This window comes from Macaca thibetana, chromosome 14 (genome assembly GCF_024542745.1).
Source record: "Macaca thibetana thibetana isolate TM-01 chromosome 14, ASM2454274v1, whole genome shotgun sequence".
NCBI classification, from domain to species: Eukaryota; Metazoa; Chordata; class Mammalia; order Primates; family Cercopithecidae; genus Macaca; species Macaca thibetana.
The window spans coordinates 15,551,812-15,579,518 of record NC_065591.1 but is presented as its reverse complement, the minus strand read 5'-3'; the positions used below and the strand labels follow the sequence as shown (position 1 = coordinate 15,579,518).

Here is a 27,707-nt window from a genome sequence, read left to right as displayed (position 1 = left end):
CTTCTGCTAGCTACGTTAGCTACAGTCCAATAAAATGACTTAAGCTGATAAAGCGACAGCTAGACCAACCAATAAGATATTAAGTTCTTTTTTGGGTTCTGACATACCACAGCGTTGACAGAACTACATCCGGGTTTAGAGGCCGTACGTTTGAGATGTAGCCCAATAGCAGTCGCTATGGTGGGGGAGGCGGGGCCGGACCTACGACGCCGGTGAGCAGTGGCCCTTGCGGCCGAAAAGATGGCGGTCTTGGCTCCTCTAATTGCTCTGGTGTATTCGGTGCCGCGACTTTCACGATGGCTTGCCCAACCTTACTACCTTCTGTCGGCCCTGCTCTCTGCTGCCTTCCTACTCGTGAGGAAACTGCCGCCACTCTGCCACGGTTTGCCCACCCAACGCGAAGACGGTAACCCGTGTGACTTTGACTGGGTGAGCGTCCCGCGTCTCAGTACCGCGACCTTGACTGTCCCTGCCCTTGCAGGTGCATCTGGGAACCCTGGGGTTTACCTTTCTGAGGACACCTGAGGTTCCGAGCCTGTAGCGGATTTAACAGACTGTAAAGTGCAGAGTCCGAAACATCGTCGAGACTAAACTTTGTGTTTAATATGGGAAAACGGAACCTGTTAGTCGTAGCCCTGTACAACGGCCCAACAGCTTCTGACTGTTGAGTCCAGGTTTCTTTCCATTTCACCATTTAGACTAAGAAACAGCCCTGTCAAAACTGTACATATACGTGTATAGCATCTTACAGTGCCGCTCATTATGTAAAGCCTCCTGAGGAGCCAGTAAGGTAGGGAAGGCAAGTAGTAGTAGTCCTGTTTCATTGGTGAAGAAATGGATCTTGGTATATTTAGGCGACTTGCCCAAGGTCATGCAACTAATGAGTGCCTGGGACTTGAAACTATTCTTGTGGCCACACTACCTGCACACACTGTCAGCCGTTTCTTAATTCAATCAACATTTCTAGAGTGTACACTCTAGGCACTCTGTTTGATCCTGAGGATGCGAAAGTGGATAAAATTTTGGGGCTACTGTAAAGGAATTGTAAAAAATAAGTTGTAAAGAAATCTTTGGGCTTTCTTTGAGAAGTGTCCCAAGCTCCTTGCTGTGCTTCCTTGGAATGGGTGGAGGGACTGCTCAGAACATGAACTTAAAGCACTTTACCCTCTGCTATATAGCATGTAAGGGCCAAGGCAAAGCTTCCCCTTAGCTCTCTGAGGGTTTGTTGAAAAATCAGCCGACAAAGGGCACGTTAATAGGAGAAAGGCACAGAAATTTTATTTTAACGTGCATAGCATGAGGGAATTGAAGGAGAATGACCCAGTGGGGTACAGAGGCTTATATACCCTTCTTCATAGGAGTATGGGAGATGGGGAAATGTGGGTGATTTTAAGGTGGATTGTAAATGACTTTTAGGGTGATTCAGTGGCCTGGAGAACATACAGTGGCGTGGGACAATGACTGTTGGGCCTGCAAAGCAGACAGTGGTTTCTGACAAAAATCTGTCCGGGTGTGTTGACAGGCTTCAGTCTTTCTTCCTGTACTATGAGTTAAGTTAATGAAAACTCAGGGAAGAGACCAGAAGTAATTGTTTTCTTCTTTGACAGGTCTGGACTTTAGGCAGATAAGGTAGTTATCAGAGTAAAGCTGCTTCCAGTATCTGCTGGTATCCAGGGACCTTTAATTTAAAATAATTAGCATACAGGATGCCATATTTTGGGCTGTGAGTCCCTGGTCTCCTTTATTTCCTTTGTCTGAAACTTCCTTAGAAGTTTCCCTATAAAAGCTGAGTTGGTGTCTGTGGAGAGAGAAATTGGGCTAGTAATTGAGCGGCAAAGGATCCCATTAAACCAGTCTCTCATTTTGGGGGATAGGCCAGTTCAGTTAAATTGCTGTGTCTCCTTTCAGGAGATGGCATTGTAGATGAGTTCTCAAAGCTAGTCCTCTATACATGATGTAGGCAAACAGATTTAATAAGAGAGACATATCTATGGAACAAGGCAAAGCTTAATATCTGGTATAGCGTATAAACTAGTTTCTTTAGAGTCTGGAGGGCAGTCAGTTGGGAAGATCAATAGCAATTTATTTTCCTAGATTGTAGGTTGTGTGTAAAGTTTGTCCAAATATAAGATGTTACGGTGATTTTTTTTTTTTTTCAAAGACAAGTTGACTAGCTTTAGCTGATAAGGCCTTAGGAAAAAGGCAGGGTTTTTAGTTTTTTGGGGTTTTTTTGAGACAAGATCTTGCTCTGTTATCCAAGCTGGAGTGCAGTGGTGTGATCATGGCTCACTGTAGTCTTAACCTCCTGGGCAAAGCCATCCTGCCACCTCAGCCTGCCAGGTAGCTGGAACCAAAGGCATGCACTACACACCTGGCTAATTTTTAAAAAAATTTTTTGAGGTGGGGTCTCTTTATGTTGCCCAGGTTGGTCTTGAACTCCTGAGCTCGAGGGATCCTCCTGACTTGGCTTCCTAAGGAGCTGGGATTTACAGGCATGAGCCACTGCGCCAAGTCAAAAAAAAGGCTGTTTTAATTTTTAGTGATTCTAAGTCAGAAGAGTGGGTGAAAAATGGAAAACATTAGTCTGGAGGTTAGCAATTTTATGAGTCCAGTTTTATTTTCATTAGACTTTGGAAATTTTTACCCAGTCCAATGATGCAATTTCAAAGTTATCAGAAACCTGTATTTGTCAGAATTCTTCCCATGCTTTCCAAGAGCCTCCTTGAAAATAAGACACTTGGCCAGGTGTGGTGGCTGACATCTGTAATCCCAGCACTTTGGGAGGCTGAGGCGAGTGGATTTCCTGAGCTCAAGAGTTCGAGACCAGCCTGGCCAACATGGTGTAACCCTGTCTCTACTAAAAATACAGAAAATTAGCCGGGTGTGGTGGTGGGTGCCCGTAATCCCAGCTACTCTGGAGGCTGAGGCAGAAGAATCACTTGAACCCGAGAGGCAGAGGTTGCAGTGAGCCAGGATCGTGCCATTGCACTCAAGCCTGGGCATCAAGAGCAAAATTCTGTCTCAAAATCAATCAATAAGTAAAATAAAAAATACATATAATATATATAATATATGCTATATATTAATGTGCTTTTAATACTAATGCTAATTTTAATAAACTTTACAAACAAATCTGTCTAATCTTGATCAGCTTTGACTACACAAGATAAAATTTCCATAAACCTTTTATAACCTCTTAGAATTTGTTTTCATTCTTTCTTTTCTTTCCCCAGCTTTTTGTTGTTGTTATTTAGTTTTTATTTCATAATCATAAACTTAACTCTGCAATCCAGCTAGGCATGGAAGGGAACAAGGAAAACGTGGAACCCAAAGGGAACTGCAGCGAGAGCACAAAGATTCTAGGATACTGCGAGCAAATGGGGGTGGAGGGGTGCTCTCCTGAGAGGAGAGCACAGAAGGAATGGTCTGGTGGTTAAGCTAAAACACAAGTCAAACTTACTAGAGTTATCCACAGTCAGCAATGGTGATCTTCTTGCTGGTCTTGCCATTCCTGGACCCAGAGCGCTCCATGGCCTCTACAATATTCGTGCCTTCTTTCACCTTGCCAAAGACCACATGCTTGCCATCCAACCACTCAGTCTTGGCAGTGTAGATGAAAAACTGGGAACTGTTTGTGTTGGATCCAGCATTTTCCATGGACAAGATGGCAGGACCTGTATCCTGGGATGAAGTTCTCATCTTCAAATTTCTCCCCGTAGATGGACTTGCCACCAGTGCCATTATGGCGTGTGAAGTTACCACCCTGACACATAAACCCTGGAATAATTCTGTGAAAGTAGGAACTCTTATAACCAAATCCTTTTTGTCCAGTGCTCAGAGCACAAAAGTTTTCTATTGTCCTTGGAACCTTTTCTGCAAACAGCTCGAAGGAGACGTGGCCCAGGGGCTCACCATCCACAGTGATGTCAAAGAACATGGTGGGGTTGACCATGACTGATAGTACAGGGCTCCCGGTGGTGGCGGCAAAGCCTCTTTGCTCAACTTTTTATATCTATTTAGTTTTATCTATATCATTGTTTTCCTCCATTCATTTATTCTGAAACAACCCCCCCCCCTTTTTTTTTTTGAGATGGGAGTCTCGCTCTATTGCCCAGGCTGGAGTTCAGTGGCGTGATCTTGGCTCACTGCAACTTCCACCTTCTGGGTTCAAGTGATTCTCCTGCCTCAGTCTCCCAAATAGCTGGAATTTCAGGCACCCACTACCATGCCCAGCTAATTTTTGTGTTTTTAATAACGACAGTGTTTCACCATGTTGGCCAGGTTGGTCTCAAACTTGTGACCTCAAGTGATCCACCCACCTTGGCCTCCCAAAGTGATGAGATTACAGGCTTGAGCCACCACGCCTGGCCTGATAATAAAAGATTTAAAACAGCCTAAGCAACATGGCGAGACACCATCTCTACAAAAAATTAAAAATTAGGCAGGCATTGTAGTGCGCGACTGTAGTTCCAGCAACTCAGGAGGCTGAGGAGGAAGGATCCCTTGAGCCCAGGAGGCCTAGGTTACAGTGCGCTGAGATCCCTCTACTTCACTGCAACCTGGGTGAAGAGTAAGACCCTATGTCAAACAAAAAATTTTTTTAAAAAGATTTTTTTTTTTTCTTAAGATGGAGTCTCACTCTGTCGCCCAGGCTGGAGTGCAGTGGCGTGATCTTGGCTCACTGCAACCACCTCCGCCTCCTGGGTTCAAGCAATTTTCTTGCCTCAGCCTCCCGAGAAGGTGGGACTACAGGTGCCCACCACCATGTCTGGCTAAATTTTGTATTTTTAGTAGAGACGGGGTTTCACCATGTTGGCCAGGCTGGTCTCTAACTCCTGACCTCATGATCTGCCTGCCTTGGCCTCCCAAAGTGGTGGGATTACAGGTGTGAGCCACTGAGCCTGGCCACAAAGGATTTTTAAAAAGAGCTTTCTGGTCAGAAGTTGGCTTAACTAAAAGCTGATATTCAGGCTATAATTTTTTTTTTTTTTTTTGATAGAGAGTCTCGCTCTGTCTCCCAGGCTAGAGTGCATTGGTGCAATCTCGGCTCACTGCAACCTCCGCCTCCCAGGTTCAAGCGATTCTCCTGCCTCAGCTCCTGAGCTGGAGCTACAGGCACACGCCACCATGCCCGGCTAATTTTTTGTATTTTTAGTAGAGACGGGGTTTCACTGTGTTAGCCGTGATGGTCTCCATCTCCTGACCTCGTGATCCAGCTGCCTCAGCCTCCCAAAGTGCTGGGATAACAGGCGTGAGCCATTGCGCCTGGCCAGTTTTTTATTTTAAAGGTTTTCTGCTTTTTCTCTTTTGGATCTTTTGGATCTCATGCCCTGGAAATTTTTTCAGTTGACTGAAACCCCCTTTAAAAAAAAAAAAAAATTATGTTTAGTCCTTGTGTTCACTTCCTTTCTTGTTGGCATGATCTTTGCTGAGAAAAACGTAAAATTTCTTTCTTTTTTTTTTTTTTTTGGTTTGTTTTTTGAGACAGGGTCTCACTGTGTTGCCCAGGCTGGAGTACAGTGGTGAGATCTCACCTTACAGCAACCTTGACCTCCCGGGCTCAAGCGTTCCACCTCAGCCTTCTGAGTAGCTGGGATTACAGGCACATACCACCGTGCCTGGCTAATTTTTGTATTTTTTGTAGAGATGGGGTTTCACCATGTTGCCCAGGCTGATCTTGAACTCCTGGGCTCAAGTGGTACATTTCCCTCAGCTTCCCAAAGTGCTGGGACTACAGGCATGAACTACTGCACCCTGCCTTGAAAATGTAAAATTTCATTAGCCTTTTTGGGAAGCTTAAAATCTCCCCAAATTGACTTCTCCAAAACTTGTTCTTCCATGTACTTTTACTTCTTCCTTTTGCCACCTTTGATAACCCTTGAAGGGGTCTAGATGGGACTTCTGACAACCCTGAGACCCCTTGAGGAAGACAAAAAAAGGTGCCACTGGCACGGTGTGGTGGCTCCTGCCTATAATCCCAGCACTTTGGGTGGCTGAGGTGGGTGGATTACCTGAGGTCAGAAGTTCAAAACTAGCCTGGCCAACGAGGTGAAACCCCATCTCTACTAAAAATACAAAAAAAAAAAAAAAAAAAAAAAAAAAAAAAGAAAAAAACGTGCCACTGACCCTCTCTTTTGGGGCCTCTTGTTTTCCTCATAGAGCTCCAAAAGTCACTAATGGGTTCATGTTGAGTTTAAAACTCTTCTCTTTTGAATTAAACTCTCTAGTCTTTGGCTTTTGTATAGATACATGTGCCTATATACGTATGTACGTGTCTATACATGTGCTTACATATTGTCTATATGGTACCAATAACGAATGAGTACCCCCAAAAGTCAGAAGTCACAAATGGAAATTTAAAACAAATAAATTTTTTTTTTTTTTTTTTTAAATAGAGTCTTGCTCTATCACCCAGGCTGGAGTGCTTTAGCATGATCTCCGCTCACTGCAACCTCTGCCTCCAGATTCAAGCAATTCTCATACCTCAGCCTCCTGAGTAGCTGGGATCACAGGCGTGCACCATCACACATGGCTAATTTTTGTATTTTAGTGGAGACAGTTTCGCCACGTTGGTCAGGCTGGTCTCGAACTCCTGGCTTCAAGCCATCTGCCCGCTTTGGCCTCCCACAGTGCTGGGATTACAGGCGTGAGCCATCATGCCTGGCCTGAAACTAATTTTTATAAGTGTTTCTTTTTTTTCCCCTGAGTTAAAAGACTTGTATCTGCAGTGGACTGTTAACCTTATGAGGAATTGAACTCAGACTGCAGCAGTGAACCATTTTATTGCCAGCCACTAGAGCACAGATCACAGTGCCTTTTTGCAGGCCCTTCAAGGGATCCCAAACAAGCAGTTTGAGTGTACGAAGAATTTTAACTTGTGTTTTGAATCTGATTTCTGTCTTTTAAAAATCTTGCCGGCCGGGCGCGGTGGCTCAAGCCTGTAATCCCAGCACTTTGGGAGGCCGAGACGGGCGGATCACGAGGTCAGGAGATCGAGACCATCCTGGCTAACATGGTGAAACCCCGTCTCTAAAAAAAATACAAAAAAAAAACTAGCCGGGCGAGGTGGCGGGCGCCTGTAGTCCCAGCTACTCGGGAGGCTGAGGCAGGAGAATGGCGTGAACCCGGGAGGCGGAGCTTGCAGTGAGCTGAGATCTGGCCACTGCACTCCAGCCTGGGTGACAGAGCAAGACTCCGTCTCCAAAAAAAAAAAAAAAAAAAAAATCTTGCCAAGGGAGTTTCAAGGCTGTGTTCTTTCTGTATCTTTTTATAGGTACCAGAAAGATAGCTGTTTAAGACAAGAGCTATCTAAATTTTTTTTTTTTCAGGCCTACTACAGTGGCTTATGCCTGTAATCCTAGCACTTTGGGAGGTCGAGGCTGGTGGATTGCCTGAGCTCAGGAGTTCGAGACCAGCCTGGGCAACATGATGAAACCCTGTCTCTACTAAAATACAAAATATTAGCCGGGTGTGGTGGTGTGCGCCTGCAATCTCAGCTACCCGGGAGGTTGAGGCAGGAGAATTGCTTGAACTGGGAGGCGGAGGTTGCAGTGAGCCGAGATCACACCACCGTACTCCAGCCTGGGTGACAGAGTGAGACTCCATCTCCAATCAGTCAATCAATCAATCAATCAATGTTTTATGTAAATAAATAAATAAATAGATAAAGGGTTTTTTTTTTGAGATGGAGTTTTGCTCTTGTTGCCCAGGCTGGAGTGCAGTGGCTCAGTCTCGGCTCACCACAACCTCCACCTGCCAGGTTCAAGCGATTCTCCTGTCTCAGCCTCCTGAGTAGCTGGGATTACAGGCATGCGCCACCATGCCCGGCTAATTTTGTATTTTTAGTAGACATGGGGTTTTCCATGTTGATTAGGCTGTTCTCGAATTCCCAACCTCAGGTGATCCACCAGCCTTGGCCTCCCAAAGTGCTGGGATTACAGGTGTGAGCCACCATGCCTGGCCTAAAATGTTTTTTAAATAAAGCCAATTAGCGACTTAAGCCAATAAGCTTTTTTCATGGAAAGTCTCAGAGGTAACTTTCTAGGTTCAGAATACCAGATGATATAACCCTCACATTCCCCCAAAATATTCACTTTCAAAAATAGGCTAAGATAGCGAAAGACTCTTGTTGTCATAGACAGTTAAGGATGGTGTTCATGTGTGTGGTTCCTGTAGTATCCCACCAATATGTGGGGGGCTGTCAATCATAGACCCATTAATTCGTGACACCAGGTAGGCCCTCCTTGGATTGGACTTGCCCAGGACTAACCAGGCAATAAGAGTTGAGACTTCTTCCTTCTCAGTGAAGTAATTTCATTTATTTTTTAAATTAAATTTAAAAAATTGAGGGGGCAGACAGGGTCTCGCAGTCTTACCCACGCTACAGTGCAGTGGTATGGTCGCAGCTCACTACAGCCTCAACCTGCTGTGCTTAAGCCATCTTCGCGCCTCAGCCTGTCAAGCAGATGGGACTACAGGCACGTGCCAACAAACATGCCCAGCTAATGTTTAAAAATCATTTGTGGAGAGGAGGTCTCACTTTGTTGCCTAGACTGGTCTCGAACCCCTGAGCTGAAGTGATCCTCCCAAAGTGCTAGGATTACAGGTGTGAGCCACTGCGCCCAGCTTCAGTGAAGGAATTTTTTAAAAAGGAAAAGAAAGGCTGGGCGTGGTGGCTCAAGCCTGTAATCCTGGCACTTTGGGAGGCCGAGACGGGCGGATCACGAGGTCAGGAGATCGAGACCATCCTGGCTAACACGGTGAAACCCCGTCTCTACTGAAAAATACCAAAAAAAAAAAAAAAAAAAAAAACTAGCCGGGCGAGGTGGCGGGCGCCTGTGGTCCCAGCTACTCGGGAGGCTGAGGCAGGAGAATGGCGTAAACCCGGGAGACGGAGCTTGCACTGAGCTGAGATCCGGCTACTGCACTCCAGCCTGGGCGACAGAGCAAGACTCCGTCTCAAAAAAAAAAAAAGGAAAAGAAAAAGATAAAAAAGTTGAGACAATAAAATCAGGCGTGAGCACCCGGCCCTCTTTCTTTTTGAAAAGGCCTTGAAAGATGGCTCTCCCCTTCACCTTTTGTTGTGTCCTGTAACTTTTACTAATTATCTAAAGTAAAGGAGAAAAATTGTTTTTGAAAACAGGCAAATAAAGTATCTTTTGAACATGGCTTTTATTCTGCATGCCTGTTATATCTGTATCTTTATATATGTCATATAGAAGTGATATTTCACTACCAAACTACATGAAAGAGCTCTAATCAAGTAATTTAAAAAATGTAAGTGCTTATCAGATTGGTAAAAGCTAGTTCAGATGCCTTTTAATTTACATAACCTTGGTAAAACTCTCCAGTAATTTAAAAATCTTAAAGTCATGTTTAAACCCTCAAGTTTTTTTTCCCCACTGGAAATTTGGGTTACTAGAAGTTAAGGCCGGGCGCGGTGGCTCAAGCCTGTAATCCCAGCACTTTGGGAGGCCAAGACGGGCGGATCACGAGGTCAGGAGATCGAGACCATCCTGGCGAACATGGTGAAACCCCATCTCTACTAAAAAATAAAAAAACCTAGCCGGGCGAGGTGGCGGGCGCCTGTAGTCCCAGCTACTCGGGAGGCTGAGGCGGGAGAATGGCCTAAACCCGGGAGGCAGAGCTTGCAGTGAGCTGAGATTGTGCCACTGCACACCAGCCTGGGCGACAGAGCCAGACTCCATCTCAAAAAAAAAAAAAAAAGAAGTTAAGACAGTAGAAACATAAAATACGCTTTTATTAAAATTTTATCAGCCGGGCGCAGTGGCTCAAGCCTGTAATCCCAGCACTTTGGGAGGCTGAGGTGGGCAGATCACCTGAGGTCAGGAGTTTGGGACCAGCCTGGTCAACATGGCAAAACCCCATCTGTACAAAAATACAAAATTAGCCGGGTGTGGTGGTGTGCACCTGTAATCCCAGCTACTTGGGAGACTGAGGCAGGAGAATCCCTTGAACCCGGAAGGCGGAGGTTGCAGTGAGCCGAGATTGCGCCAATGCACTCCACCCTGGAGGACAGAGCAAGACTCCGTCTCAAAAAAAAAAAGAAAAAATTTATAAACGCAAGATGTCAATTCTCAAAAAAATGTAAGTTTCTTTTCTGTTAAGAAACTAAGTGGCTTGGGCTGGGTGCAGTGGCTCACGCCTGTAATCCCAGCACTTTGGGAGGCTGGGGCGGGTGGATCACCTGAGGTCAGGAGTTGGAGACCAGCCTGACCAATATGATGAAACCCCATCTCTACTAAAAATACAAAAAAAATTAGCTGGGTATGGTGGCGTGCGCCTGTAATCCCAGCTACTTGGGAGGCTGAGACAGGAGATCACCTGAACCCGGGAGGCAGAGGTTGCAGTGAGCCGGGATTGTGCCATTGCACTCCAGCCTGGGCAACAAGGGCGAAACTCCATCACAAAAAAACAAAAAAAGAAAGAAACTAAGTGGCTTATGCCTGTAATCCCAGCACTTTGGGAGGCTGAGGCAGGTGGATCACTAGGTCAGGAGTTCAAGACCAGCCTGGCCAATGTGGTGAAACCCCATCTCTACTAAAAAAATACAAAAATTAGCCGGGCATGGTGCTGTGTGCCTGTAATTCCAGCTACTCGGGAGGCTGAGACAGGAGAATTGCTTGAACCCGGGAGGTGGAGGTTGCAGTGAGCTGTGATCATGCCACTGCACCCCAGCCTGGGCGACAGAGCAAGACTCCGCCTCAAAAAAAAAAATAAATAAAATAAGCTAAGAGTTGCTTTATAATGAAGAAAAATATACAGATAAAACTAAATGGATTTAAAAAAAAAAAAAAAAAAAGCAAAACAAAACAAGCCAGGGCAACAGGTTACCAAGAAAATAGTCGATATAGGGGAAGGGCAAAACCAAGTAACTATTTAAAACCAAAAGGTGTAATGTAAAGGAATTGTTCCATTTTGTAGATTAGTATCATTCAGCTTTTTTAAAAACAACTTTATTATAGTGAATTGTAAAAATAACCACTTTAAGGACAAAATTCTTAATTTTAAATGCTACAGAATTTAAGAGCTTGTTTGGATTAATGCAGGACCCACAGCTCATTACTGAACAATCACTGAGTATACATGATCCAAACACACAGGAGGTTTATTCCTGAAAAAGCAATCAGCTAGTGGGCCAGATAATGCCATTATAAGGTCTGTTTGCCCTGAGAAGGGAATTGCCCAACTCTCCCTTTGAAATACCAAGTGAAGTACCTGAGATGAAGCAGTTAGTATGTTTCATATACAAGCCATGTTGGACTAGCTTTATGATAACTGGGATATCCTCCCACCAACTATGTCTGTTACCCAGGTCATGGTAAATTTGTAGGTTAAGAGGGCCTGTTTCACATGGGTGCCCCTCCCACAGAATCATAGGTCTGTTTAAGAAGCCTTATCAAATATCCTATCCCTCATAGGTCTTATAGATGCAACCCCCTGCTGAGAATCCAAGCCCTTTGTACCAGAAAAGGTAAAATGGTTTGGGGATTTAAAAAAAAAAAAAAGCTTCCTGGGACCAGAACATAAAAACATTCAGGTTAATAGAACTGTAAAATGTAAGATGTTTAAACAAGCTTTATGTAAGGTAGTTGTAACTCCTTTTACCTAAATGTCTTATGAAAATGGGTACTATAAGGTCGGGCATGGTGGCTCACACCTGTAATTCCAGCACTTTGGGAGGCCGAGGCGGGTGGATCACAAGGTCAGGAGCCTGGCCAAGATGGTGAAACCCTGTCTCTACTAAAAATACAAAAATTAGCCAGGCATGGTGGCAGGCGCCTGTAATCCCAGTTACTTGGGAGGCTGAAGCAGGAGAATCACTTAAACCTGGGTGGCAGAGGTTGCAGTGAGCTGAGATCACGCTACTGCACTCCAACCTGGGCAATAGAGTAAGATTCTGTCTCAAAAAAAAATGGGTACTATATCTAATTGGGGGATGTTTTCCCCTTTCTAGTACTATAAAACTGAAGACGTAAATCAGATCATGTAAATCCTCCATTGCATAGTCTTTTGTGTGGAGCATTTATCAAGGCTGATAGCAAAAACTAAGTACTTTTCAATGTTTTTTTTTTTTTTACTCTGTCTCAAAAAAAAAAAAAAAAAAAAAAAAAAAAAAAAGGAGGGTCCAGAAGAATCTTTTTCTTTTAAGTTATTTGGGTAAAGTATGTACTCGTAAGCAAATTTACCTTGCCCAAGGTCTCCAAACTTAGAACTATAATTTTGTAACAGTATAGTTGTCTGCATAAGTTCAATAATAGTTAAAAAATAATTGTTTTAAGGGAAAAGCGTGATACTTAATACTAGATTTCAGCCCTGTTTTGTTTTGTTTTGTTGTTTTTTGGGATGGATTCTCAGACACTCTTTTTGCCCAGGCTGGAGTGCAATGGCACAGTCTCAGCTCACTGCAACCTCTGCCTCCCAGGTTCAAGCAATTCTCCTGCCTCTGCCTACCAAATAGCTGGGATTACAGGTGCCCTCTACCACGCCCAGCTGATTTTTGGATTTTTAGTAGAGACTGGTTTCATCATGTTGGCCAGGCTGGTCTCGAACTCCTGACCTCAGGTGATCCGCCCACTTCTGCCTCCCAAAGTGCTGGGATTACAGGCGTGAGCCACTATGTCTGGCCTCAGCCCTAACTTTTTAAGTGCAGATTAAGCCATTATTTATCTCTCCTTGTTTTACTTTGAAGGAAACCAAAATCATGGTATTCTGAAAACTAGAAACATGAATCTCCCTTATTTGGTATCCCACTGACCCTGGATCTGTTTCACTGCTAATGCTCTGCTGCTAAAACTATACAAGCTGCCTCCCTCTAGGCCCAAGGACTATCTTGGAAGAGGTAGCACATAAGGTTATAAGGGATGGTTTTGAGGGATAAAATTAGGTCAAGATTGGCTGGTCGAGGTGACTCATGCCTGTAATCCCAGCACTTTGGGAGACAGAGGTGGGTGGATCACTTGCGGTCAGGAGTTTGAGACCAGCCTGGCTAACAGAATGAAACCCTGTCTCTACTAAAATTACAAAAATTAGCCGGATGTGGTGGCGCATGCCTGTAATCCCAGCTACTTGGGAGGCTGAGGCAGGAGAATCACTTGAACCCGGGAGGTGGAGGTTGCAGTGAACTGAGATTGTGCCACTGCACTCCAAGCTGGTCGACAGAGCGAGGCTCTGTCTCGAAGAAAAAAAAAAAAGGTCAAGATTAAACCCTCCAAATCAAGAAGGGGGTACTAAAAATGCCCACACAGCTGGTAAAACAAAATTGGTTGCCTTCTAAACTATTATGTGTCACTTTTGCATCCAACCCAACCATAAAAATTTTCTGCTTACTATAAAATTAAGGAAAAATATTTACTAACATGATAAAATACCGTGGAACAAAGCCTCCTGGGTATAATACTCCGAATTATAAGTTGTGAAGATAAATATATCTACAGATATAGATATGTATATATACATATTTTTAATTATTTTTCAGAATGATGCTTATGTTTTGTATAGCTAATTGCTATAAGTCTGTAACAGAAACCAAGCTTACAGTAGCTCAACACATAAAAATTAAACGTAAGTCAGTCTGCCGGGCGTGGTGGCTCACTCCTGTAATCCAAGCACTTTGGTAGGCCGAGGTGGGTGGATTGCCTGAGCTCAGGAGTTCGAGACCAGCCTGGGCAACATGGTAAAACCCCATCTCTACAAAAAACCAAAAAATTAGCCAGGCGTGGTGGTGTGCGCCTGTAGTCCCAGCTACTCGGGAGGCTGAGGTAGGAGAATTGCTTGAAGCCAGGAGGTGGAGGTTGCAGTGAGCTGAGATCATGCCACTGCACTTCAGCCTGGGCGACAGAGCCAGACTCTGTTTCCATAAAAAATAAAATAAAAAAATAAAAAGAAGTCAGTCTTGTAACTTTTTGAGTTTATTGTCGGCTTTTTTTTTAACTTAATAATTTTGGGCCGGGCGCGGTGGCTCAAGCCTGTAATCCCAGCACTTTGGGAGGCCGAGGCGGGTGGATCACGAGGTCAGGAGATCGAGACTATCCTGGCTAACACGGTGAAACCCCGTCTCTACTAAAAATACAAAAAACTAGCTGGGCGTGGTGGCGGGCGCCTGTAGTCTCAGCTACTCGGGAGGCTGAGGCGGGAGAATGGCATGAACCCGGGAGGCGGAGCTTGCAGTGAGCCGCGATCACGCCACTGCACTCCAGCCTGGGAGACACAGCGAGACTCCGTCTCAAAAAAAAAAAAAAAAAAAAAAAAAAAAAAAAAAAATAATAATAATAATTTTAAGAAGTAATGAATGCCTGTCCACATCCATTCCTATATGGCCTAAGACAATTAATTGACTATAAGTCTTTTGACTCTCAAGGCCCTCAGCCATAGGGAGTCCTGCCAAGGAAAAAACACTGTAGAATTATATGACTTCTCCTGTGATAAAACCTTTTCTCCCAAATACCAGTATATGGTGCAATACAAAAGTTGTGGGAAAAATCGGTTTGTCTACTTTTAATAAGTCTATAACCATTTAAAAACCAAGGACCAGGCATTTCTCCCATTTAATTTATATTCTCCCTCAGGATGCTATACCTATGGAGATAAATTGGCCGGAAGCGAGAATAAATGTATTACATTCTAATTTAATGTTGGTATCACAATTTTCAAGTAAGATTTATCACAGGGTGCAAATAACCCTTAATAAGGAGTATAAACAAATTGTAAGTCTATTCAAAGAATATGATGAGGCATGCAGGATTTTTCCTGGCTGATTGGGTTGTTGACTGCCCTCAGATTCTACCTATAACCCTGAACACCCAAATCTTCACTGTCTTTATGATATTTGTTATTAGCATTAGATATTTCTTGTATGCCAGATACAGCAAAAGGGAAATGCACAGTTAAAGACCCGGATCGTAATAGCTCAGAAAGTAGATCTGATCTGGGATTTTTTTAGACTAAGCCTGACCCCATTTCATCCCTTAAACAATTGGTTATTACATCAGGTCATACCATGTCCTCCCTCCATTATCCAAATCGCTAATATTTAAAACTATGACCATCAAATCAAAAGAACTCTAGAAACAAGCCTTCCTAGTCCTGTGGGACCCTGCCAGATGGCCAAATCAAACAACTCTAGGAATGAGGCTTCCTAGCATGTTGCGACCTGCTGGTGTTTGTTGGCCTACACATATATTCTATGGAATGCTTTTTGGCCAAGAGGGGGGACTGAGGACTAAGCTGTGATTTTTTTTTTTTTTTTTAATCTGGCCCAAATTCCTTTCTAAGGGGTCTGGTGAGTCATGCCCTACAAACCATAAATTCTCATCAGATGGGTTTTATTTAACCCTGGATAGCTATTGTGATTTACTTTCCAATCTGACTCTGGCATAACAAAGAAGACTAAAAATGTTTTACCCCAAAATCTCTTTCCTTCCCATACCTTGAAATTGCCCTGCAAAGTCTCTTCTGGGAAAAATCCACATTCTATAGAGCATCCCTTCTCCCCTTTGTTTTCCTTCCTTCTTTCCTTGCCAGATCCAGGAGATAATCAACTAAGAGCTGGGCACCCTTTTAAGTCCAATAAGAAACAATTTACAACCTGCTGTCTAAGAAGTCTGCTGAGAGCTTCCTCTGCACAATAAAACTTGGCCTCCACAGTCCTTTATTATAACCTGGACATTCGTTTCTATGAATCCCGTCTTTAGACGAACTCAACCAATTGTCTGCCAGAAAATGTTTAAATTTACTAGTAGCCTGGAAGCCCCCGCTTTGAGTTGTCCTGCCCTTCTGAACGAAACCAGTGTATTTCTTAAATGTATTTGATTGATGTCTCATGCCTTCCTAAAATATTAAACCAAGCTATACCCTGACCACCTTGGGCACATGTTCTCAGGACCTCCTGAGGGCTGTGTCATGGGGCATGGTCACTCATATTTGGCTCAGAATAAATCTCTTAAAATATTTTACAGAGTTTTGTTTGTTTGTTTTTTTTGTTTTTGAGACGGTGTCTTGCTCTGTTGCCCAGGCTGGAGTGCAGTGGCATGATCTCACTGCAACCTCCCCTTCCCTGCAACCTCACTGCAGCCTCCACCTCCCGGGTTCAGCCATTCTTCTGCTTCAGCCTCCCGAGTAGCTGGGAGGACAGGCGCCTGCCACCACGCCCGGCTAATTTTTTGTATTTTTAGTAGAGACGGGGTTTCACTGTGAGTTTGACTCTTTTTGGCAACAATAATATGGTGCCCAATGTGGGTCTCAGAGAAGACTCGGAACCCCGAAGGAGTTGCCGGAAACCGGAGGTAAGGTACCAGCAGGAGCCCGTTGAAGCCCCACTGAGTTCGAGCTTCTCCTCGGGTGGAACTGTTAAGTTGTCCTGAGCCCTGGACCTCCCTTCAAGGGCTGATGGTCCTTGATTTATTCTGAGCTCGTTTTCTCCTAGGAACTTGTTTAAGGATCCTAATTGTAGTTTGGATATGCATTCTGAAGGGAATTCTCTGTTGCTTTTTCTCCTAAAATTTATCTTGATTCGGTTCATCTGTGTGTGGAACTGAACTGTTGTTTTCATAGAGACTGAGTTTTCCAGCTCTGAAGAGAAAGGGCATTTGCTCTTCCCAGCCGAAAGGTGCCCCTGGATGACTGGGGGCCTCGTGGGAGTGTCCAGGGGGTTGACCCCCAAGACATACAGTGGCCCTGCACTTGGGAAATCCCCCAAAAACAATTTTAAAAATGGCTCATCCAGGAAACGCGTGTAAGGGCTGATCACCCAGCGTTTTGAGCCCTCTCGGAGGTCACAGACCTCTGGAGAGAGACAGGTAAGAGGGCAGAAATGACTCAGTGGTGACACTGTGGAGCCCTGCCCACAAGCAGCATGCATCAGTCCACCACACAAGAACCCGAGGCTACAGCTCAGCTCCTCTTTCTAAGGAAAAAAAAAAAAGGGCAGGGAACAAATCTAAGAATAAGGAGAAAATGAGGAGATGTCCCCTTTTCGGGCCCTCTGTAGGTTTCATGGCATCTCTACTTGCCAGAGTTGATATAAAATGGAAGTAATATAGTCTTCGTGCACATTTGCATTAAAGAAAAAGAGTCCTGAGGTCGAACTGAAAACTAGAGTTCTAGGTTCTGTTTTTTTTTTCTGCCTGGTTTAAATCGGCTGTTACTTTTCAACCTAAAAACCACTGTTCTCTGTTTTTTTGCAAGTCGGTGAAGTTGTATTTGTCTCATGGTGAAAGTACTGAATTAATAGCTATGGGAAGTGTGTAAGTGTGTGTGTATTTAAAGGCCTTTATAATAGACATATAATTTTACGTTCAATTGGCAATTGAAACCCTTTTAATCTCCCTCTAGCACACTAGACTTTTCTTACCTTATGATGTAAATTTTGCTATCTGATTTTCACCTGAGTTGCCTTTAATATGCAAATTTAAGGCTGTTTAGCTGACAGCTGCCTAGTGTAAGATTTTTAAAAATGGAAAAAAAAGGTCATTATGAGTCTATGCCGTGTGCTTCTATCGGCATACCTAATAAGTCTGTATATTTATGTGTGTGTATACAATATTTTCACTACTGAAAATATATAAAGAGCTCTAATTAATTGGCTTAAAAATACATAAAAGCGGGTAGGGCGCAGTGGCTCACACCTGTAATCCCAGCACTTTTGGGAAGCCGAGACAGGTTGGATCACAAGGTCAAGAGTTCGAGAACAGCCTGGCCAACATGGTGAAACCCCGTCTCTACTAAAAATACAAAAATTAGCCGGGCATGTTGGTGTGCACCTGTAGTCCCAGCTACTAAGACTGAGGCAGGAGAATCGTTTGAACCCGGGAGATGGAGGTTGTGGTAAACCATATATATATATATATGCATGCAGCGGGTATGGTGCCTCACATAATCTCAATACTTTGGGAGGCCGAGGCGGGTGGATCACCTGTCAGGAGTTCCAGACCAGCCTGGCCAACATGGTGAAACCCCGTCTCTACTAAAAGTACAAAAATTAGTCGGGCAGGGTGGTGGGCGCCTATAATCCCAGGTACTTGGGAGGCTGAGGCAGGAGAATCGCTTGAACCCGGGAGGTGGAGGTTGCAGTGAGCCGAGATCACGCCATTGCACTCCAGGCTGGGCAACAAGAGTGAAACTGCGTCTCAACAACAACAACAACAACAACAACAAAGCCCAGGCATGGTGGCTCATGCCTGTAATCCCAGCACTTTGGGAGGCCGAGGCAGGCAGATCATCTGAGGTCAGGGGTTCGAGATCAGCCTGGCCAACATGGTGAAACCCCATCTCTACTAAAAATATAAAAATTAGCTAGGCATTGGTGGTGGGTGCCTGTAATCCCAACTACTCTGGAGGCCGACGCAGGAGAATCGCTTGAACCCATAATTGAGGTAGCAGTGAGCCGAGATCGCACCATTGCACTCCAGCCTGGGCAACAAGAGTGAAACTGCGTCTCAGGCTGGGCACAGTTACAGCTCAGACCTGTAATCCCAGCACTTTGGGAGACCGAGGCGGGCAGATCACTAGGTCAGGAGATCCAGACCATCCTGGCTAACACGGTGAAACCCCGTCTCTACTAAAAAAATATAAAACATTAGCTGTGTGTGGTGGCAGGCTCCTGTAGTTCCAGCTACTCAGGAGGCTGAGGCAGGAGAATTGAACCCGGGAGGCGGAGCTTGCAGTGAGCCAAAGATTGAGCCACTGCACTCCAGCCTGGGTGACAGAGCGAGACTCCATCTCAAAAAAACACAAACAAAACAAAACAAAAAAAACCAGAGTGAAACTGCGTCTCAAAACAAACAGAAACCAAGAATCTTGTAGAGTGAATTTTTACCCTCAAATAAAATAACTGGGTTGCTAGAGAAAGAGATTTAGGGTAAAACAGCCTAACCACTGTGAATGGTCTTTGTAAATCATAATAAGGTTAGTAAGAAGGAATTTTTTTTTTTTTTTTTTTTTTTTGAGACGGAGTCTCGCTCTGTCGCCCAGGCTGGAGTGCAGTGGCCAGATCTCAGCTCACTGCAAGCTCCGCCTCCCGGGTTCATGCCATTCTCCTGCCTCAGCCTCCCGAGTAGCTGGGACTACAGGCGCCCGCCGCCTCGCCCGGCTAGTTTTTTTTTTTGTATTTTTTAGTAGAGACGGGGTTTCACTGGGTTAGCCAGGATGGTCTCGATCTCCTGACCTCGTGATCCGCCGGTCTCGGCCTCCCAAAGTGCTGGGATTACAGGCTTGAGCCACCGCGCCCGGCCAGTAAGAAGGAATTTTTAAAGGGGTTGTATAATTCAGTTGGCTATGATTAAAGGAAAACCTATCTTTCTAGAGATTAGTCTTTAATATTTATAAAAATGCACTCACATAAAACTTAAATTAGCTAAAACAAGATTTTATTACAAATATTGTTATTTTTAGTTCAAGAACTTTTTAAATGTTTAAATTCTGCACTGTGTTTCCTTTAACATTCTTCAGATTGATACCTTAAAAGTGCTACTCTTTCTCTTTTTTTTTTTTTTTTTTTTTTTTTTTTTTTTTTTTTGAGAGGGAGTCTGGCTCTGTCGCCCAGGCTGGAGTGCAGTGGCCGGATCTCAGCTCACTGCAAGCTCCGCCTCCCGGGTTCACGCCATTCTCCTGCCTCAGCCTCCCGAGTAGCTGGGACTACAGGCGCCCGCCACCTCGCCCGGCTAGTTTTTTTTTTGTATTTTTTAGTAGAGACGGGGTTTCACCGTGTTAGCCAGGATGGTCTTGATCTCCTGACCTCGTGATCCGCCCGTCTCGGCCTCCCAAAGTGCTGGGATTACAGGCTTGAGCCACCGCGCCCGGCCTCTTTTTTTTTTTTTTGAGACGAAGTCTCGCTCTCTCTCTCAGGCTGGAGTGCAGTGGTGCAATTTCCACTCACTGCAACCTCCGCTCACTGCAACATCTGCCTTCCGGGTTCAAGCGATTCTCCTGCCTCAGCCTCCCGAGTAGCTGGGATTACAGGCGCGTGCCACCACACCCAGCTGACTTTTTGTGTGTTTTTAGTAGAGATGGATTTCACCCTGTAGGCCAGGCTGGTCTCGAATTCCTGACCTCAGGTGATCCGCCCACCTCGGCCTCCCAAAGTGCTGGGATTACAGGCGTGAGCCACTGCACCCAGCTGATAGGAATTTCTCTAAGAAAAAAAAAAAAAAAATGGGTAGTATATATGAATTGGAAATCACAGTGGCAAAATGTTGGTTACTGTTGGAGCTGGGTAATAGGGGTTCATTCAATTATCCTCTCTTCTGTATGCTTCAAATTATCCACAATAAAAAGTTTTAAAACAATTAAATAGATCAACCAAGGACTCTGCATTATAGAGTCATCCTAGAACCCAAGGCTCATTTTGTCTTCAACCTGTGGCCTTGGGTCATCCCAGCATCATCTAGCCAGCAAATGAAAAAAAGCTGGAATGCAAGGGCACACCCTTTGTTAACTGCCTGAACCCAGAAGTGGTAAATCACTTTCATTCACATTCCATTCTCAAGTACTAGTCAAACAGTTCTACCTGGATGCAAAGAAGCAGGGAGAAAGTCTAGTTGTAGTATGGGGAAGAAAAGAAATGAAGTTTGCAGTAGCAATAACCAGTCCCTCCATAGACCATTTTCTGTCCTTAGAGAATTTATTTTGGTCCTACCTTTGGTCTCCTGGTTAACTACAACTCTCTTTTAAAATTCATCTTTCAGCCGGGAGCAGTGGCTCACGCCTATAATCTCAGCACTTTGGGAGGCCAAGGCAGGTGGATCACTTGAGGCTAGGAGTTTGAGACTAGCCTGGCCAACATGGTGAAATCCTATCTCTACCAAAAATACAAAAGTTCACCAGGCATGGTAGCAGGTGCCTGTAATCCCAGCTACTCAGGAGGCTGAGGCAGGAGAATCGCTTGAATCCAGGAGGCAAAGGTTGCAGTGAGCCGAGGTTGTGCCATTGCACTCCAGCCTGGGCAACAGGGCAAGACTCCTCCGTCTCAAAAAAAAAAAAAAAAAAAAAAAATTTAAATTAAATTAAAATAAAATTCACCTTTCCACAACTTTCATTCCCAATTCTAACCCACCTAGTTTCATTCATGAAAATCTTTCCTGGCAGGGCAGGGTGGCTCATGCCTGTAATCCCAGCACTTTGGGAGGCCGAGGGGGGTGGATGACAAGGTCAAGAGATCAGGACCATCCTGGCCAACGTGGTAAAACCCCGTCTCTACTAAAAATACAAAAATTAGCTGGACGTGGTGGCGCACACCTGTAGTCCCAGCTACTTGGGAGGCTGAAGCAGGAGAATCACTTAAACCTGGGAGGTGGAGGCCGCAGTAAGCTGAGATCGTGCCACTGCACTCCAGCCTGGGCAACAGAGCAAGACTCCGTCTCAAAAAAAAAAAATCTTTCCTAATTTCTGTCTCGGGTATAATATTTACTAAAGTCTGTCATACTCCCTCACCCCTATTTTCCTTTTTTTTGAGACGGAGTTTCACTCTTTGTTGCCCAGGCTGGAGTGTAGTGGCACGATATCGGCTCACTGCAACCTCCGCCTCCTGGGTTCAAGGGATTCTCCTGCCTCAGCCTCTGAAGTAGCTGGGATTACAGGCACATGCCACTGTGCCCAGCTACTTTTTTTGTATTTTTAGTCGAGACGGGGTTTTGCCATGTTGACTAATCTCGGGTGATCCACCCACCTTGGCCTCCTAAAGTGCTGAGATTACAGGCTTGAGCCACCGTGCCCGGCCAGGAGAGCTTTATTTCTCATAAACGTTTGCAGCTTGCAGGCTATCCTGTCAGGCAGAGAAGCAGAGCCTCCGCTCAGAAGCCAAAAACAGACACTTGGAGTGCGGGGTAAAAGGAAACAGGAATTTATGCTGAGCAGGGTGGTCAAATACACATATTTAATAATATATTGGCAGAGTCATGAATATTTATGAAAGGAGAAACATGTGCATGTTCAGTTGAGTTTCATATCTGTCCATAAGACCCATGTTCAAAAATGGTAATGTTAGAGTGATCTGAGGTGGAGTTTCCAGCCCTCTCAAGTCAAAAGGTGAAGCAAAGGACACAGAAACTGCGTTCTCCTTAGCCTGGCCAGATCCACTACATGGTCACTGCTCTTTTACCAGGAAGCAATGCTGGTTAGTTGTTTTGTCCTGACTGCAAAAGGGATGGGCAGTGTCAGGCAGTTGGTTGATGTCAGGTGGAGCAAGTCTTTTCAAAGGGCCGGTTTCTGTTTAACTTTCTGTTTAAGAAAGCCTAATGGTGGTAAGTGAAGGAGGGGGTATAAAGAGGTGTCTGAGCTCGCACCCTGTCACGGCCAAGAATTCAGTTTTCAAGGTTTTTCTGCGGTCCCCTTAGCCAAGAGGCAGTCTGTTCAGTCACTTCAAGGCTTAGAATTTTATTACTTCTCAGTGTCTTTGTCATGTTTATTATGTCTCACTTGCTCACTTGGTGGTTACATTCTAGAACAGGGGTATCCAATCTTTTGGCTTCCCTGGGCCACATTGGAAGAATTGTCTTGGGCCACACATAAAATACAATAACACCTAATGATAGCTGATGAGCTAAAAAAAAAAAAAAATATATATATATATATATATATAAAATATCTCATAATGTTTTAAGGAAGTCTATGAATTTGTGTTGGACCCCATTCGAAGCCATCCTGGGCTGCATGTGAGCCACAGGTTGGACCATAAGGTTGTTCTAGAAGGTGAGAAAACTGTAAGACAAGAGTATTGAAAAGGGCTTTTGAGAGCTCTGAAAGCCCCTTTCAGCTCTCAAATTATAGCAAAAGTACATGGATTATCACGATGAATATTGGGTGGGGAGGAATGATTAAGTAAAATTAAACACATGGGCGCTGGGTTTGGTGGCACACACCTGTAATCGCAGCACTTTAGGAGACCGAAGCAGGCGGATCATCTGAGCTCAGGAGTTCCATACCAGCCTGGGCAACATGAGGAAACCCGGTCTCTACAAAAAATAGCCAGGTGCAGTAGTGTGCACCTGTAGTCCCAGCTACTTGGGAGGCCGAGTGAGGAGAAACGTGAGCCCAGGTGGCGGAGATTTCAGTGAGCCGAGATTGCACCATTGCACTCCAGCCTGGGCGACAGAGCAAGACTGTCTAAAAAATAAAAAAACACATGGAATAGCTAGATATTGTATTAATGGGCTATTATCAAGAAAACTTACCTGGAAAAGTTTTATTCTACAGGGGTCACACTGAGTTGATCTTAATAATCTTATGATTTTATACCATATCATGCTTTATACAACTCTTTTTAATCTATTATTTAATTCCCCAGTAGCATTTTGAAATAGATACTGTTCAGTTGAGGAAGCCAAAGCTAAGGGATTAAGTGCTTTGTTGAAAAGCACCAGCAGGCCGGGCGTGGTGGCTTACACCTGTAATCCCAGCACTTTGGGAGGCCAAGGCAGGTGGATCACCTGAGGTCAGGAGTTTGAGACCAGCCTGGCCAACATGGTGAAACCCAGTCTCTACTAAAAATACAAAAAATTAGCCGGGTGTGGTGGCAGGCACCTGTAATCCCGACTACTCGGGAGGCTGAGACAGGAGAAACACTTTAAACCGGGAGGCAGAGGTTGCAGTGAGCCGAGATTGCACCATTGTACTCCAGCCTGGGCAACAAGAGTGAAACTCCATCTCAAAAAGAAAAAAGAAAAGCACCAGCAAGTTTGTGGCAGGAGTAAAACCTGAATCCAGGTCTTCTGACTGATGTTTATCCCAGTACACCTTACCTAATTGCAGTTCGTTCGTTCTTGTTACCATTCCCAGTTTGGATCACTATTGGTTTTTATTACATATTTAGTTCCCTTTCCTACCTAAATTAGCTCTAGTCACTGCATTCCTGTTATAATACTTTGATTCTGTTCCAGAGAGAAGTGGAGATCCTGATGTTTCTCAGTGCCATTGTGATGATGAAGAACCGCAGATCCAGTAAGTTTGGCCCACTTCTCAGTCATAAGGTTAGATCTAATGCCCTTTGGAGGTCCTTTCCTTCATGTTAAGAGAGTGGCAATCATTTGGTAAATCTGTCCTACATTTAATTCCAAGGCTGAATTTGAACTTGGACCTATTCCCTCCCCATCTCCTATATCAAAGTGCCCCATGAAGAGGGACAAAGAATGGGATATAGGAGTGCACAGCCCAGCCTGACCTGTGACATCTCTGTGTTTCAGTCACTGTGGAGCAACATATAGGCAACATTTTCATGTTTAGTAAAGTGGCCAACGCAATTCTTTTCTTCCGCTTGGATATTCGCATGGGCCTGCTTTACATCACACTCTGCATAGGTAAGGAGACCTTTCTTTGTTTTTGTTTTTTGTTTTTGTAAGACTGTGTTGATAGACTTGATTGTGGAAACCACAGTCCCAACAGTTGCAATCCCAAACATGTTTCTCCATACCCTTCTTCCATATCTCGTACCTAATCAATTATATATGTAGCTCAGATGATAACAGTTTATAGAGACTGTATTTGTAGAGGTAGGGAATGTGTTGGTCATCTACATACATCCACAAGTGTGTATGTATTCTTTGGGGGCTGAAATCCTTGGGTTGGTTTGGAAGTAAATTCCCTGTGTAAGGCTTTTTATGTTTCCTCTGACATCTTCTTTCTGTGTTTAGTGTTCCTGATGACGTGCAAACCCCCCCTATATATGGGCCCTGAGTATATCAAGTACTTCAATGATAAAACCATTGATGTGAGTGCTCTTTCCCTTTTCTGTTTCTTGGGTCCCTTGTGGATGATTTTGTAGTTGTGCTCTGCATTCACTAAGAGGAACAACAGTGCTTCAAAATGGATGTCAAGGGCACTGTGGTTCATTATGAGAGCCGGGGAAGAGGGAACGCCAGGATGAGGAATTAGATGCTAAGGTGTGAAACTTCCCAGGAGGCTATGTGGATCCAGCTCACTTTTCTTCCCTGTATTTGGCAGGAGGAACTAGAACGGGACAAGAGGGTCACTTGGATTGTGGAGTTCTTTGCCAATTGGTCTAATGACTGCCAATCATTTGCTCCTATCTATGCTGACCTCTCCCTCAAGTGAGTAGTGCAAAAGGAGAGATGGTGGAAATGAAGATGCTGTGCCTTCCCTCTCACTGTTTTTTTTTTTTTTCTTCTTTTGTCCTTGATTTTTATACATGGCAACCAAAGGCATCTCCCTCTCCCCTCTTAAATATCGATACTTCCACTTTCCTTGATCCATTGTTTTTTTTTCTTTCAGTATATTAAATAATATATTCTTTTCAGGTACAACTGTACAGGGTTAAATTTTGGGAAGGTGGATGTTGGACGCTATACTGATGTTAGTACACGGTATGTAAAGACCTGGGCAGAGGGTCTGAGCAGGGAATCACTTTGAGTGTTATACACAGGGGCATTTAGAGAACTTCCTGGGCCCTGCAGGTACAAAGTGAGCACATCACCCCTCACCAAGCAGCTCCCTACCCTGATCCTGTTCCAAGGTGGCAAGGAGGTAATGCGGCGGCCACAGATTGACAAGAAAGGACGGGCTGTCTCATGGACCTTCTCTGAGGTACCTGAAAGGAAGGGCAGGTGCATGAAGGGTGTAGAACAGTAGGTGGGCTTTCGAGCCCTACCCAGCTTTGATTCACAGTTCTGCCACTTGCCCATTAGCTTTAAGGGTGTGGACTAGTTACTAGACCTCGTGTATTAATTCACTTAGCAAATATATATTATGTGCCAGACCTGCTAGTACTGGGGAACAATTATTAGTTTAAGATTTGGTCTCAGGCCAGGTACGGTGGCTCATGCCTGTAATCCCAGCACTTTGGGAGGCCGAGGCTGGCAGATCACCTGAGGTCAGGAGTTCGAGACCAGCCTGACCAACATGGAGAAACCCCATCTCTACTAAAAATACAAAATTAGCCAAGTGTGCTGGCTTATGCCTGTAATCCCAGCTACTTAGGAAGCTGAGGCAGGAGAATCGCTTGAACCTGGGAGGCGGAGGTTGCAGTGAGCTGAGATTGCGCCATTGTGCTCCAGCCTGGGCAACAAGTGCGAAACTCCATCAGAAAAAAAAAAAAAAAGATTTGGTCTCGAAGGCCCCTGCACATATTGTCTGTAGGTGTTAGGTTCCTTGTCAGTTAATTGGAGGTAATAACCCCTGGCTTACAGGATTGTTTTGCAGATTACATTAAATAATTTAGGTATATATAATTCTTGGCACAGTGAATAAATACCCATTGAATAGTTAAATACCCATTGGCACATAATGGGTATTTAACTATTAGTTGACTTTTCTGGGTACCTAAAAAAGAGGAAGGTTAGGGAAGATTTTTTTTTTTTTTTTTTTTTTTTGACGGAGTCTCACTCTGTCCCCCTTGCTGGAGTGCAGTGGCCGGATCTCAGCTCACTGCAAGCTCCGCCTCCCGGGTTCAGGCCATTCTCCTGCCTCAGCCTCCCGAGTAGCTGGGACTACAGGCGCCCACCACCTCGCCCGGCTAGTTTTTTTGTATTTTTTAGTAGAGACGGGGTTTCACTGTGTTAGCCAGGATGGTCTCGATCTCCTGACCTCGTGATCCACCCGTCTCGGCCTCCCAAAGTGCTGGGATTACAGGCTTGAGCCACCGCGCCCGGCCGGTTAGGGAAGATTTTTGTCCTTTGCTTACTCCTTCCTTTCCCAGACTGTGTAAAATGCCTTACTTCCCAGGCTCTTTACTCTCCCTTCCAACCCAGATCCTGATTTGTGCATCTCTTTTGTGCAGGAGAATGTGATCAGAGAATTTAACTTAAATGAGCTATACCAGCGGGCCAAGAAGCTATCAAAGGCTGGAGACAATATCCCCGAGGAGCAGCCTGTGGCTCCAACCCCCACCAGAGTGTCTGATGGGGAAAGCAAGAAGGACAAATAAGATCCTCACTTTGGCAGTGCTTCCTCTCCTGTCAATTCCAGGCTCCTTCCATAACCACAAGCCTGAGGCTACAGCCTTTTATTTATGTTTTCCGTTTGGCTGTGACTGGGTGGGGCGGCAGGGTGCTGCTTCTGATTTTACAGAGGCATCTAGGGAATTGTCAGGCACCCTACAAGAAAGCCTGCCATGCGGTGGCCAGCTGTTCATTGGAGCAAGAAAGAAAGAGATCTCCTATGATGGAGGGGAAATGGTTTTCCTCCAAGCTTGGGTCAGTGTGTTATCAACTATTCAGACATCTCCATGGTTTCTCTATGAAACTATGGTTTCATTATTCCTTCTTACTCGACCTGCAGAGCCTGGTTAGACCTAGATTTAACCCTAAGCTAGGATGCTGGGGTATAGAAAGCTAAGAATTTTCCCTCAAGGACTCTTGCTTCCTTAAGCCCTTCTGGCTTGGTTTATGGTCTTTACTAAAAGCATAAGCCTAACTTTGTCACTAGTCCTAAGGAGAAACCTTTAACCACAAAGTTTTTTTTATCATTGAAGACGATATTGAACAACCCCCTGTTTTGTGGGGATTGAGAAGGGGTGAATAGAGGCTTGAGACTTCCCTTTGTGTGATAGGACTTGGAGGAGAAATCCCTTGGACTTTCACTAACCCTCTGACCTACTCCCCACACCCAGTTGATGGTTTTCCACAATAAAAAGATTGGGATTTCCTTTTGATTGCGCCTTTGTGTGTTCCTGTATTAGAAAAGCCTGGCAACTGCAGAGGAATTGCCCATCTTGACGTCAAAGGTCATCCTATTCGGTTTTA

At 44.6% G+C, this 27,707-nt stretch overlaps 4 protein-coding genes across 4 annotated transcripts in view; 1 reads left to right on the top strand and 3 right to left on the bottom strand.

Moving 5' to 3' along the window:
• Positions 1-27,707, bottom strand: part of MED19 (mediator complex subunit 19) — a 751,866-nt gene that overhangs the window by 8,699 nt on the left and 715,460 nt on the right. The window lies entirely within an intron of this gene.
• UBE2L6 (ubiquitin conjugating enzyme E2 L6) overlaps positions 1-27,707 on the bottom strand; it is a 622,645-nt gene that overhangs the window by 171,998 nt on the left and 422,940 nt on the right. The window lies entirely within an intron of this gene.
• TIMM10 (translocase of inner mitochondrial membrane 10) overlaps positions 1-27,707 on the bottom strand; it is a 301,193-nt gene that overhangs the window by 192,981 nt on the left and 80,505 nt on the right. The window lies entirely within an intron of this gene.
• On the top strand, positions 144-27,616 carry TMX2 (thioredoxin related transmembrane protein 2). The gene is given in 9 exon segments (XM_050758547.1): positions 144-429; positions 23,892-23,952; positions 24,195-24,308; positions 24,642-24,718; positions 24,952-25,058; positions 25,266-25,331; positions 25,422-25,551; positions 26,744-26,848; positions 26,850-27,616. Coding segments are annotated over 9 exon segments (1,254 nt in total). The 5' UTR covers positions 144-240; the 3' UTR covers positions 27,255-27,616.